Source organism: Thermobia domestica, chromosome 1, assembly GCF_964235325.1.
Source record: "Thermobia domestica chromosome 1, izTheDome1.hap1.1, whole genome shotgun sequence".
NCBI classification, from domain to species: domain Eukaryota; kingdom Metazoa; phylum Arthropoda; class Insecta; order Zygentoma; family Lepismatidae; genus Thermobia; species Thermobia domestica.
Window position 1 is genome coordinate 99,679,434 of NC_137454.1, and position 12,835 is coordinate 99,692,268.

Sequence of the window (12,835 nt, forward strand, 5' to 3'; positions counted from 1 at the left end):
TGCAATTGGATAATTAAGGGTGATCGGTGAAAAGTTTATAGAAAAAGGGAAACAAGTTTATGCTGTATTTATTAATCTAGAAAAGACTTTTGACCGCATGAATTGTTAATTGTTGTTGGGAGTTCTAAAGAAGGTTGGGTTGGAATGGGAAGATCGAAAATTCATTAAAAAAAAAAAAAACTTATGTATGACCAACAAGTAAGTGTTAGGATAGGGGAGGAACTGACAGAAAAAAGTGCAATTGGAAGAGGAGTTCGCCAAGGATGCTGTCTTTGGCCAACATTATTTAATATATATTTAGAAGAGATAGTGAAAAAGAGCCTACATGATGAATACGGCATTTCGGTAGGAGGTAGAATGATTAGACGTAAAAGATTTGCAAACGATATGGCGCTTGCTTGCAGAATCAGAAAAGAAAATCAATAGGATATTAGAAAACTTGATTAAGGGCTTTGAAGAATATGGGATGAAAATAAGTGTTAGAGAGACAAAAGCCATGGTGATTGGAACGAAGGGGTCTGTGTCAAATATAAAAGTGGGAGTGAAGAAAATAGAACAAGTGAATAATTTTCAATATCTGGGTAGTATTCTTAATAATGACATGAAGGGCAAACGTGAAATAAAAGCAAGGATAGGTTTGATTGATTGATTGATTTTGAGTTTTACGTCCCGTTCAGCAGCGAGGCTATATGAGACGTGGACCTACTGATTAACGTGGGATCCGAACCACATGAGCTCCCGCCGGGAATCAAACCCGGGTCTCCCACGCCAAAAGCAAGGATAGGAATGGTGATAGTAGAAGGAAGAAAAGTTCGTTTTGTGGGACCTTGAATAAAGAATTGAGAAAAAGACTTATAAAATGCTTCGTGTGGAGTGTTTTACTATATGGGGCGGAAACATGACGTTACGTAAAAGTGATGAGAAACGACTGGGAGCCTTCGAAATGTGGGTGTGAAGAAGAATGGAAAGAATTAGTTGGGTCGAGCGGAAAACGAATGAAAGGGTGTTAGAAATGGTGGGGGAGAAAAGAACACTTTTAGGTGCTATTGAGAAGAGGAAAAGAAACTGGTTAGGACATTGCCTGAGAAGAAACTGTATCATGAGGGACATACTAGAGGGTATGGTGGCAGGAAAGAGAGGAAGAGGACGAAGGAGGCTACAATTAATGGACGATGTAAGGACAGAAAGATCATACGTGAAGACGAAGAGGTTAGCGGAAGACCATGGAGCATGAAAGCTTCTCAGCGGAAGACCTGCCAAAAGAGATGAATACCTATGATGATGATGATGATTACCAAAATAAGTTTTGTAACATTTTTGCAACATGATCTTTGAGTAATTTAAATGACTGGAAAGAAAAGAAAATATATGGAATCTCACTTCAAAATTATTTACTGTTTATATCATCTTCGATATATCTGGGAACCAGTGATTAGTGGTTCATTTGATCATTTTTCCACATGTATACGCCTACACTGGAACCCTCCAAAGGGAATCGTTCCCTTATCTTACATATAACATATCATGCAATGGATTTTGTATTTTTAAAAAAAATGTAATTTCAGTAATTTATGTAAATATTCGAGACAAGACCAAGACTTTCTAGTTTCGGTCTTGACCTTGTCTCAAATATGTCTCCATACGTTGAGTCTCAGTCTTGTCTCTATTTATAAGAGTTCGTCTCGATCTCGGTCTCATCCCGAAATTTCGAAATTGAGCTCTACCTTGAAGAGAACTGTACAGTATTCTTTTGAGAGATATGACGATTTTCTGTTACCTTCCACCAGTAAGTTATACCGGTTTTTGGTTTTTGTCGTTGGCCGTTGCTATGGAGGCATCCCTAGATTTTCCCTCCATATCACGCTCCTCAAACGCAGACGTCCCTAGATATTTCCTGTATAGCGCCCTTTTACCCTTTTCTCACCAAGTGGCAAACTTACGTGCTTCTTTTGGGTCTTGGAGCGCAAAGTAGGAGCACAAAACCTCGGACACAAATCTGATGCGAGTAATGGTTGGAATCTACTCTACGCAGTGGGTAGAATCTCACTTACAGTTAGTAATTATAATGGACAACAAATAACAGTAAAACAGCCAAATGCTCTTTGTATTCGTTAGAAAAAGCGATTGAAATTGATAAGCTTGCAGTTCTTCTCAAAACTGAACTCATTACTATATTATTTTAAACCTTTTTCATAATTTGTTGATATTATTCATTCATTTTTTTTTTTTTTGCATGTTTCATTGTTAAAAGTATGTATGCAGCATTCTTTAGTTGGAAACATGACTGAACACTGTACCTGCACCCATGGGCGTCTCTGGCATGTTAAAATTGGGGGGGGACTAGAATGCTAGTATACCCCAACTAAAGTTACGTCAAAATTATGTGTAAACTAGAATCTACTTTACTAATGGTATCTGCTCTTCTATCTGTAGCAACACAATTCATAATTTTCTTTCATCACTGGTTAACTACTTGCCAGAAAAAAATTAAGTTTATATATAATATGATTCTTAGGCAATTTCTTCACCTTGAGATTCCTACCGGTGAATTCCTGCTCAGTGTTCATTAAGCGCATTTGCAATATTATAGTTTTATAGTCCTCATATAGTTCCTTCATTTCGCTGTATGTTTTTCATTTGCTTCGTTTCCCGTTTTAATATCTAAAATGTACAGTTTATTCTTGCTGTCATCCGGCTTCTCAATGTATTCTTTCCATCTTCCACAAACTCACTTCGCTCATTAAACATTCATTTCTATCTTTAGTTTCTATATTGTCATAGTAGTTGTCTTCCTTGCTGTCCTTCTACAGTATTCGCATGAAATTTACTCTCATATATAATATTCAAAATTCTCTATCTTTTTAAATTCCTCTTGTTGCCTTTGCTTCTATTGTATATTTTCCTGTCTTGGTAGATTTCCCTTCTTAATTCGCAGATAAACTTTCTATTCATCCTTCGCTTCTCTTCTCCAGTCTCCCTTCGTCATGGAAACCAATTATTGCTGGTTAAGCAATGAAAGAATTGTATGCCTGCTGCCGAGATTACTTTGACTAATCAAGAAGCGTAATTTAAAAAAAAAAAATCCTTCTTTGAAAGTGACACACCTCAGGCAGACACTCTAAACACATTAACATAATGTTTAAGAACAGACATAGCTTTAATTTGTTCTGTCTATGTTTTTACTTCTTCCATATAGATCTAAATGCTTTCAGCATTGATCCATTTACCTCGTACTCAAAATGTTTGGGAGACGCGTCCCCCTGCCCCCCTCCGCCAGAGACGCCCGTGCCTGCATCACTCCTCGCAACAGAAGTTGATTTGTATGATATTGCAGGTCTTGTTGCAATTCGCATTTGTACTTAATATTCGCAATACCCTGCAGATTATGGTTCTGTATCATTAGGTAAGTGGATCAAAACCTGCCTTGTTTGCAGAACATTCAGACAACAAATGACAGCATATATTTTTTTGAAGATCATCATCATCATCGTCAGGTCACTTGCTGCAACTGAGAAGCTTCCATATTCCACGATCTTCCGCTAACCTCTTCGTCTTCACGTACGATTTCCCTTTCCTGATATCTTCTATTAATTGTAGTCCCTGTATTCACCCCCTCTCTCTCTTTCCTGCCACCATACACCTCTAGCACGTCCCTCATGATACAGTTTCTTCTTAACCAATGTCTCAACCAGTTCCTTTTCTTATTAATATCCAAAATTGTTCTTTTATCCACCACCATTTCTAGCACTCTCTCATTCATTTTCCGCTCGACTCAGTTAATTCTCTTCATTTTTCTCTACACCCACATCTCCAAAGCTTCAGTCTTTTTCATCATTTTTGCGTAATGTCCATGTTTCTGACCCATACAGCACAATACTCTATATCAAGCATTTTATGAGTCTTTCTCAACTCTTTATTCAAGGTCCCACAAAATAGTATTTTCTTCCTCCTGAAGGCTTCTTTCGCCATTCCTATCCTTGCTTTTATTTCACGTTTACACTCTATATCATGACTAATAATACTACCCAGGTATCAAAAACTATTCACCTGTTTTATTTTCTCCCCTCCTATTTCTATATTTGACACCGACCCCTTCGTTAGAATCACTATGTCTTTGTGTCAATCACTTTTGTCTTTCTAACACTTATTTTCATCCCATGTTCTTCACAGCCCTTCCTCAAGTTTTCTAAGATCCTATTGATTTTCCCTTCTGATTCTGCAACAAGCGCCACATCGTCTGCAAACCGTATACACCTAATGCTACTACCTCCTACTGAAATGAAGACTTTATTTTGTAGGCTATTTTGTAGTAATAAAACCAACTGTTCTGTCAACGCCTATAGTACTACTGTACATGTAATATTTGCTGCAAGAAGAAATCTTCATCTGTATTTCAGAAGACCAAGTATTTATGGAGGGAGATAAAGAAAGAAATGAGTACATCTTGAATGAGCATGGCGTCATCTTTGATAAGAAGTACCGGTATTCTCGACCCCGTCCATGGAATTTCGGTCAATTTGAAAAGGATATGTTGGATTGTTCTCTCTATTTACTCTCTCAGAGTGGATATATTAGCTTGGAAAAGAGAGCAGACCCTGTGAAAACAGTTAGAGCAATATCAGCCGCAGTAAGTAAAATTTTCTTTTATATTTTAGGGTTTATAGGAAACCTGTTACTTGATCACTGTAAGCATTGGTTCACATTATTCGTCGTTTCCCGGCCGACAAAACACTTTGGTGAATGCGCCTTTCACATGTATCGGGGTTCTCGAGAATGAAAAATGATTGCGAGCAGTGTTGCTACTTCTAGCAAAAGAACAAGTAAACTTTTGATCCCAGACTTAACCTCAATCAATTTTCATGATTTTTTAAAAATATAAAATAGAAGAACGTGTATGATTTTCATATAAGTTAGAGTTCGTTAAAGTTACTAAAAGTCTTCAAAGTTTTTACTGAAATTAGACAAATATTACTTATGAAAAATACGGTGCTCATATATTGATCATAAGTTTACGTGCTCTCCCACCTTTACACAGTAATCAGTCAAACCATATATTAAATAACAGGATATAAGTATGGGAGCATATTCTCAAAAACATACAATTCAAGACATCTAAAGAATGTAATAACATTTGAAAAAGTTGTAAAATGTATAAAATCTATTTCCTAAAATTTTCTTCTCCTTAGTTACACTGTTAATATGGAAGTCACATTCAAACATATATAATTACTTCTCTATTGTGAGTAGAATTTAAGAAAGAATTGCCATTTTGAGATGGTGATAGAATGCTCTGTTTCAAGTTACTTGACTCAGATCATTGAAGACTAAGCAATAGATATCGGAATCAGAGTTTTTAATGCTAAAACATCGTTAGCGTAGTGTGGTATGTTATGTTGATCTCTCAAGCATGAAATGTGATTTATATCAGTAGATGCCACAATGAAACATAAAAACATCACAAGCTGACGATTATTTTTCTGTAGGAGTACTTACTGAATCATTCTGCTCGCATTGTGGTGATAAATATTAACATGACATCACTGTTGCTGGTTGTACCATCTCAAATAGGATACATACAGGTATAATTCTAGTAACATCCAATGCATTTCAAGTTTGGACAAGTCTTATAAACCTGAGCTTAGAAACTGATTACCGGTAAATATCTGTAAAATATCCAAAAGCAGTGATGCCAATTTAGCCTACCTTTCCAGTCAGCATTGGTGGCAAAGTATACCCGCAACATAGGTCGATAACAAGACGGGTCAAAAGGGGCTTAGTCCCCCTGGTCCTACGTAAAATTGCTGTTATTTGACAAAAAATCTTAGTAATTTCATTGGGTCCCTTCCTTTCTAACGTCCTTCATCCCCTTATACGTTATGGCTGGACCAGAGGGGTCAAGGGGGACCTTAGGAGGACTACACCCCCTGGTCCTACCTAAAATTGCTGTTATTTGATGAAAAAACTTAGTAATTCTGGTGGGTCCCTTCCTTTCTAACGTCCTGCATCCCCTTGTGTGAAGGTAACAACTTTTCGCTACAGACATAAAGAATTTGTTTCATTTTTCAAACCACAAGGGCAGCTGACTGTGTGCCATGACTGTGTTGAAGGGCTCTTTGCAGCAATGAATATACCATATAAGACCGCATAATGAAGACTGTTCATTGATTCCTCCAAATTTTCTCTTAAAGCAGTTTTACTGCACAATGGCAATGTTCATCCTTCAATTCCTGTTGTGTATGCAGTTGATGTTTAAGAAACTTATGAAAATACGAGTATGAAAGAAATTCTTAGGTATTGGAATATGATAGATATGAGTGGTAAATTTGGGGTGATTTCAAGGTTATTGCTATTGTGCTGGGCTTACAAAAGGGTTATACAAAGTTTTGCTGCTTTTTATGTGAATGAGACAGTCGTGCTAGAGATTTACATTATAAGAAAAAAGACTGGCCTGTATGTTCATCATACACACCTGGTAAGAAAAGTGTTTCTTCACAACCTCTTGCTACGAAGATATTGCTTCCGCCACTCCACATTAAATTGGGACTGATAAAGAATTTTGTGAAGACTTTGAACAAAGATAAACCGGCATTTACGTACTTGTGTCGCAAACTCCCACGCCTAAGTTAGAAAAAATAAAAGAGAGGATATTCATTGGACCACAGGTGCATCTTCTGCTGCGTGATTCTCAATTTGAACAGACACTTACAAGGAACCCCTTGAGTGCGAGGTCGGAAGTACAATCTCTAGTAAGGCTCATTTGAAAGTGTAGTGTGAACAATGATGACAGGAAAAATATTAGCTGCTAATGACTCACCAAGTGTGTCAGGAGGGCGACAGAAAATACGTGGCCGGTAGGTGCAGAGATCAACCTTTTTTGGGATGTATGTATTACACTTCACAAAATGGACATCGTTGACATTCACGAATTGTTCGAAACAAACCATTAACTTGCACTAACACCAAATGAAAAATGATCACAAGAGCCGCAGTGATCACAAAGAACGCACCATCAAAATCGAAGGCAAACTCCTTAGGAGTTACAATTCGTTCAGGGCGTTCAGCTAGGTATCCACTCTTAAAGAGTTCATATGGGATCGTCTTGGTCTAACGGATACCATCACATTCCATCAGTTCTCATCTCCCAGTAATACCAATATGATTCAATGTGCACACTTTAAGAATGGATACCTACACACATAGCCCGAAGTATGTTGATATGGCATAAAAGTATATGTCAAACCTGTCTGTAATAGGTCGTAATGATACTAAACACATTGCCAACAACGTGAATAATACTGTCGCTAAACATACTGCAAAAAGACACTAGAAATATTAATTTTAGTGGAAATAATGCTAGTTTAGTCACTAAACAACATTTAAAAGGTGCTAAATTTCTATTCTAACAATGATAAATGAACCAATTGTTTTTGGTAAAAATATCCTTTAAAATTTCTAGATCAAGCGACAAAGTGCTACATTGGTAACACTGATCACAAGAGACAAACGACAACCGCCTCACGTTTCCACGCATGTGTATAAATTTTTGACGTACAAGTATATCATCTCAAATATTGCCCCAATGATCAAAACATAACATACTAATCCGTCAAAACTAATGAAAACAAGGCAGTAGATCATTTTGACATGCTATAGTTACTCACATTTTTATGTTCATGGCTGACATATCCGTAATGTCAAAAAAACGACATATTTCCTTATGTCCACATTAAAAGGCAATTCATTTGTACACATAAAAGTATGTCCAAATTTGAAGACAATCATTTTTCAGTCGTTTTGATTCGTTTCGGACTCTGTGTGTAGCTGAACGTCCTGAACAGTTTGAAATTCCCAAGAAATTCGCCTGCGATCTTGATGGTGCGAACGTTTGTAATCACTGTGGCGTGTCATTTTACATTCGGTGTTTATGGTGCAAGTTAATGGTTTGTTTTGAACATTTCGTGAATGTCAACGATGTCCATTTTGTGAAGTGTAATACATACATCCCAAAAAAGGTTGATCTCTGCACCTACCGGCTACGTATTTTCTGTCGCCCTCCTGACACACTTGGTGAGTCATTAGCAGCTAATATTTTTCCTGTCATCATTGTTCACACTACACTTTCAAATGAGCCTTACTAGAGATTGTACTTCCGACCTCGCACTCAAGGGGTTCCTTGTTAGTGTTGAGGAGCAAGCAGCATGGAATGCATTTCGAGGTAGGTATCATGGGGAGGGTCCTAGTTTTCTGGGGAACAGAAGAGCAGAGAACTACGAAGAACTTGTGGATAATCTTCTTCCATCTTACTAGAAGATTGGGTGTAGAATGTCGCTAAACATAGGCGCCGACTTTGGGGGGCAGGACACTTTTGGCTCCTCCAATATTTAAAGGTGGGGTCCTCGCCCCCCCAATATAATCCAGTTTAGGAAAAATTAACAAAGAAAAGTAAGAATTTCTGTCGTAAACTTCGTCGTACCTTAAATTCAATATTAAGAACAGCCTTCTTATTCGATAGAAAATGCTACTTTCAAAGTTGTGTTAAATAGAGCACTGAAGCTTCAACCAACACTATCGCATCAATGATATGACAAGGGAAGATCAATGTGGTGCGCAAACTTGCAGTGAAATTCTCAAATTTTGAACTTGAATTTGTTTTAGGCAAATTTGATTTAGGTCGTGAATTTCGCAGCGGTGCAGATGGAGCGGACCAAGATCCTGTGGGGGAGGGGCTTTCATCAAGCAGTTGATAGAAAACGTCTGAATATGATGATATATTTATTCATTGTTTGCCCCCCCCATCGGCGCAAATCTGTCTTCAACATTGGGGGGACGGGTAATTATATATATATATATATATATATATATATATATATATATATATATAGATATATATATACGATGTTCAAAACATTTATGAAGTTCAAAAACAATGCTGTGGAGGATCAGGGGAGCAGAGTTGTCTTCAGTGGTGTATAGGGTGCTATCGGGCTCAAGCTGGCTCCGTAATAAATTTGTTAGTTTTTCCACTTAGAACAAAAATCAATAATCCTTCAGAATGTCATTGACTTTCCATTTTCTTATGCTCTTTGTTCAGAAATAATACTGTTTTGCCAAATTTCATATAATGTAAGAATTGCGTCCTCTTTTTCTTTCTTTCGTCCTTTCTACTTTTCTGTTTCTTTTTCTTGATGTTAATTTTTCGCCTATCATACTTTCGACCGTTGTCAGTTGTAATTCAAGTCGGCCGTCATCAGTAACACCAAAACTAAGAGGAGTTGATAAGCGAAACTGATGTTCCACACCAACTTGCGCAGATATCAACATAACGGGACTATAGTTATTATAGCAAAGGAAAAATTATATCGTTTTGTTATTTTAAAAAAAAAGGAAATATTTCAATTAAAGAAAATCAAAACGGGGGAATAATTAGCCCGGAAAATTAGGTAGGCCAAGGGTATACTTCCTTTTTCTTCTATGGATAGAATAAAAGGTGAGATTCAGTCCTAAATTTTTGTATTATACTATATAGGACTTATCGGTCTGCAATTCTTGCCATTAAAATTTCAATTTATGCTTAAATTAAAATATATTTAATTCTCAAACTCACGTGGGCAATTGCCCACTTCCTTCCCTGTGTTAGGTATAGCCCCTCGAAACAAAATCCTAAATGCGCCACTGGTTGTCCTCAACATTGCGAGGTGGGCAGATTTGAGACTTATTCTAGGGAAGGGAGATGAAACCCATATTACGGTAAGGGGCCGCAGTGGCTCAGTGGTAGAGCGTTCACCTCTGGTGCATGGGTCCCGGGTTCAAATAATGCTCCAGCGAAGTGAACTTTGTAGTGGACAAACACCATGTGCGTGGATTTATTCGGGGTTCTCCCGTTTCCTCCCACTTTCTTCGTTCCATTATTTCATTCATTTATCATTATCATAGTCTCCTTTAGCCCAGCCAGCATAACCGTGGGACATAAAACTCAAAGATTTTCAAATTACGGTAGATGAATCTGATTTCTGAGGTGAACATGTTGTAGAGTAAATTATATATTAGGCGATGTAGATGAAGTAGTAATATTACATATCCATATTACAAATCACTGCCGTGAACACATTCTGAAATCTAAATACATGCATATTTATAATTGGTATGTTTCCAATTAGGCATCAACAATGATCCACGTTAAAATTTTGGAGAGTTGTTTTATAATAATATAAATAATGAGTTCCCCAAAACTAGGAAGAAAGAAAATTATGTATGACGCAACAATACTCTTATTTGAGCAAAATGATGATAATCTCAATAGCATTACAGGAATCGTTACAGAAATCTGACGCATGCCATATACTCTTTAGTTAACAGATGTAACCTTAAGATTACGGAGAAAAATATTCCAGCAATTAAATTCTTTTCTTTGCTTACGAAGCTTGAGTAGATGCCTAGGCTGATACTACAAATAGATGAAATGCGCGTTTACTGAAAAGATGGGTTCTACTGACATAGGATAGTCTATATACTCCTCGTGTACTAGAGTCTAGAGGAGAGGAGGAGATAAGATTTCACATCAGGTTGCATCCCGCACAGTCGCACACCTTCATTTTCATTAAAAAAGGAAAAGCCAAGAGAAATCAATTTCATCTCACTTTCCTTTAGGCAGTCGGAAATGAAATGAAATAATATCTTTAAGTTTTACGTCCCACGATTATGCCGGTTAGGCTAAAGGAGACTGTCATGATGAGATGAGTGAAATGGTGAAATGAAGGAAGTGGGAGGAAACGGGAGAAGCCCGAGAAAATCCACGAGCACGGTGTTTGTCCACCACAAAGTCCACACGGTGCAAGCTGGGATTGAACCAGGGACCCCAAGCACCGGACGAGAACGCTCTACCACTGAGCCACCGCGCCCCCTCTTTTTTATTTATTTATTTTTTATTTTTATTTTTTCATTTTTTTATTATTTTTTTAGGCAGTCGGACACAAATCATCACACTTATCTTGCAAAAAGCACTTTTCAAATCGGGTTATTGGGAGAGCCTCCAGTTCGAATGTTGGGGGGACATGTCTCCCAATTTTCCCGGGATTTGTGTCTGTGCCTACAGCTGAGAGAATTTTCCAGAATGAGGAGAGAGGCATATTCTCCTCTGGCATTTATTGCAATTTGTGCCCAAGTAGCGGATGTGGAATTAATACATATTGATGAGACTACTAAACGCACTACAGCACGAAGTTCAGTTTGAACTACTACAGAATACGATCCTTTCTAAAATAAATAAATAAATAAATAAATAAATAAATAATAAGTAAAAAATAAAAAAAAATAAATACAATAAAAATAAAATAAATCAATTAAAACAATAAATGTACCGGTAAAAGCCAAGAGAAATCAATTCCATCTCACATTCCTTTATGGCAGACGGACACAAATCATAACACTTTATCCCAAAAACAATTTTTCTCGTCGGATTATTGGGGGGACTGACCCCCCAGGTCCAAGATTGGGGGGAAATGTCCCTCTCATACTCCCGGGATTTGCGCCAGTGGCCCCCCCCAATATTTTCTTTAAGTCGGCGCCTATGTCGCTAAAACTGCATGTTCTCCATTCTCATTTGAATTTCTTTACTGACAATTGTGGTGATGTCAGCGACGAGCATAGGGAACGCTTTCATCAGCAAATTGCGACAATGGAAAGAAGATACAAAGGGAAGGGAAGTGTAGCGGTGTTAGTTAATTTCTGTTGGAGTGTTAAGAATGAAGGAACAGAAGTTAGTTACAAACGGTAAGCTTTAAAAATCCAGGAATTAAAGAAGGTAAGCCTAGTAATTCAATATTTGTAGTTTTTCTATGCTTGCAATGTTTAAGGGCTCTATTTCAGTAAGAAAACAGCTAATGTCTCCTGTACAACAAACCAAGCGTGGAGTCAGTAACTATGCTATATTTATACCAGCCATAAGGTAAAAGGGGATGCAGGACGTTAGAAAGGAAGGGACTCAACGAAATTACTAAGCTTTTCATCAAATAACAGCAATTTTAGGTAGGACCAGGGGGCCTAGTCCCCCTAAGGTTCCCCTTGACTCTTCTGGGCCAGCCATAACGTATAAAGCGATGCAGGACGTCAGTAATTTATCCAGAATTTTGAACTTAGTTTTTTTTTTTAAAAAATCTGGGGGGGGGTGCTATCTTGAATTAAGATCGTATACTATTATCATCTTTTTGTTTATTTATTTATTTATTTACAAACTAAAATTAATTGATGGTTGATGCAACGAACGATTGCATTGGAATTCCTTCCTCAGCCACAGCCAATTAGCGTCGACTTTCTCATGCTTGGTGTGACGTCGAGATGAAATCGTTGGCAATCGATTGATCGAATGTTGTTGTGACGATCACAGCCGTATAAAGGTTGATTTCCATTCAATTTTTCGTTGTGTGCTCTGCTTGAAAATTTATCATGTCGAAAGTAAGTTGTTTTATTCTATTGGCTCTTAAAAACAAGGATTCAAAATCTTTTATAAACCAAAATAACAAGATTTTTAATATTGTCTTCCCATTCTGCCTAGGCCCTCCAAGACCTTGTAGAAAATATTTTAAATGATCTTATCTTTAAACAGAACGGAAATTCCTGTTCTGCCTAATCTTTCAAGATGAGGAATTCTGTCCAGGGAGGGATTTCTTCAAGAGAATTTTTCTTTGATAACACTAGTCAACAAGGTTTTTGCCACATGAAAGAAGAATGCTGATCTTTAAGGAACTTTGGCCGCTGAATTCGAATCTGCAATCCGTTTTTCTCTATCACGCACAGTTTTCCCGTGACAGAGGGATTTTCGGGAAATTTCCCCCAAAAT

The 12,835-nt window shown here is 37.4% G+C and overlaps 1 protein-coding gene across 1 annotated transcript in view; it reads left to right on the plus strand.

Moving 5' to 3' along the window:
• LOC145687647 (annulin-like) overlaps positions 1 to 12,835 on the plus strand; it is a 135,550-nt gene that overhangs the window by 65,721 nt on the left and 56,994 nt on the right. The window contains exon 5 of the mRNA XM_081761112.1: positions 4,398 to 4,627. Within this exon, the coding sequence (XP_081617238.1) occupies positions 4,398 to 4,627 (230 nt within the window). The remainder of the gene's footprint in view (positions 1 to 4,397; positions 4,628 to 12,835) is intronic.